We start from the raw sequence: 1,864 nt of genomic DNA on the forward strand, positions 1-1,864 counted from the left end.
TTGGTTTACCATATCTCACCTCAATTCACTTTCATTTATCGATCTTGATGGTTTGAGATGTCCATTTTGAAAACCTTATTACACTAATGAAGGTCTATATCTATGGCAGTTTATAGATTGTATGAAATAGACATTGTTCTAATTTGCTATTCATTTGGAATTATTCAAAAAGTGGTTAATCTTTTGCTTTAAATGTGTTTATTGTTTACAGCCATCACACAAGATGATCATGATCAAGAAGAAGCTTTCTAAGAAGATGAGGCAGAACAGGCCCATTCCCAATTGGATTCACATGAGGACTGGTAACAAAATCAGGTAAAAACTATTTTTACACTTGGGTATGTTTTTGGTTTCTTTTTTTTAGGTCTCTGCTGACATGATTTTAATTTGTTCAGGTACAATGCCAAGCGCAGACACTGGTGCAGAACAAAGCTTGGATTTGAGGTGTTATTTTTGCGGTTTATCTTATTCAACAGACTTGAAATTTACTTATTTTTATTACTAGCTTAAAAAGAGATGCACTTAAGTTTTACTTTGTCTAGGATTTTGATAATACCCGGGCTTATTGGCAGATTTGTGTTTAGTTTACCTTCTATGAATTTTTGAATCCTTAATGAGAAAACCACAATTGGAATATGTTCGGCTTCTACAAGTTTAGGTTACAAATTAGTATCTCAAGTTGAATGTTCTTTGAGAGTCCAATATCAATCAATTTTCCTTAAATCTTCAAGTACAATGGAAGATCTGTATTTTCTATTAAGAACTTAGAAGGAGATAGAGAGAGAGAAAGTCAACTCAACAAATCTAGTCAAACTTTATAAAACGTATCAGATATTACAAAATGAGAATCCTACAAAATTTACAAGGATTTACCCTTTAGACAAAAGTCAAAGTCAAACATCTCTAAGAAAAGTCAAACATGATGACTTTTACACAATTATAGACAATTTTATCTTTCAAGGCGAATATAATTATACACTGATTTTCAGTCCTAACATTCTCCCCCTTTGTATTCAGACTTGAAAGAATTTTTGCGCTTTGAGTCTCGTTTGAACTTTGAAGCTTTAAGCACATTATATCTTCTTCAAAAACAATCTTCAACATAAAATTTTCAGACAATCATTTGTTGAGAAAGATCTTCTAACATTCTCCCCCTGAATGTAGAACCGCAATGATTTTCTCTTTTGACAATATAGATCAGAAACAATAACAATCTTCAGAATTGATCTTCAAAGAATATTTAGACTACATACTCTAACAAATTCTCTCTGAAAATAGAACTCTGATGGTAAACTTTTGAAACAATGATCTTCTCATTCAAAAACTCTCAGTCGTTGTAGCACAGGAATAATCTTTCTGTAATTATCTCCAGTCGCACTCCTTTTGAGTCTTTTGAGTCTTTTGCCATCATTGAAGTTACTCCCCCTTGATCTTTACATCAAATTCCCTTTAAAATGTTCGGAATTGGACATTTCATTCGTTATTACATACTCCCCCTTATGATGAAATGAGAATCATTACATCGTACACAAGAACGAATGAAATCCTCCGCGTAAGCCGTCAATTCATCAAATTGTAAGTAGATCTTTTCAAATCCACTTGTTTAATCTTTTCAGATTAAGGGAATGGGAAGATAACAGCCAATTTCAACGTATGAAATTGTTTTCAATCTTATAGAAAGATTGGCCTGTAAGTATAACAGATATACTCAGTACAACGGATATACTGTATATATGAGACTTTTTTATGCTCATCTCACCAAGTCTTCAATTCAATCATCGATAGCTTAAAATTAGCATATCTATGAATGTTTTGGCAAAATAACATATAAAATACAAAATCTGTGTAGTGTAGAAAGATAAAG

At 32.0% G+C, this 1,864-nt stretch overlaps 1 protein-coding gene across 1 annotated transcript; it reads left to right on the forward strand.

The window, feature by feature from the left end:
- Positions 1-217: 217 nt before the first annotated feature.
- On the forward strand, positions 218-606 carry LOC112516214 (60S ribosomal protein L39-2-like). The gene is made up of 3 exons (XM_025123236.1): positions 218-315; positions 396-458; positions 573-606. The coding sequence occupies exons 1-3, from the start codon at positions 224-226 to the stop codon at positions 604-606; spliced, it is 189 nt and encodes a 62-aa protein (XP_024979004.1). The 5' UTR covers positions 218-223.
- The last annotated feature ends 1,258 nt before the right edge of the window (positions 607-1,864 follow it).

Source organism: Cynara cardunculus (genome assembly GCF_001531365.2).
Source record: "Cynara cardunculus var. scolymus isolate 2C chromosome LG 8, CcrdV1, whole genome shotgun sequence".
NCBI classification, from domain to species: Eukaryota; Viridiplantae; Streptophyta; class Magnoliopsida; order Asterales; family Asteraceae; genus Cynara; species Cynara cardunculus.

Bases quoted from the DNA above. Each gene is read 5' to 3' on its own strand.
- LOC112516214 (XM_025123236.1), top strand. From the start codon at position 224: ATGATCATGATCAAGAAGAAGCTTTCTAAGAAGATGAGGCAGAACAGG. The intron at 316-395 runs GTAAAAACTATT...TAATTTGTTCAG, and splicing joins AGGACTGGTAACAAAATCAG to GTACAATGCCAAGCGCAGAC. The intron at 459-572 runs GTTTATCTTATT...GCTTATTGGCAG, and splicing joins TTTGAGGTGTTATTTTTGCG to ATTTGTGTTTAGTTTACCTT.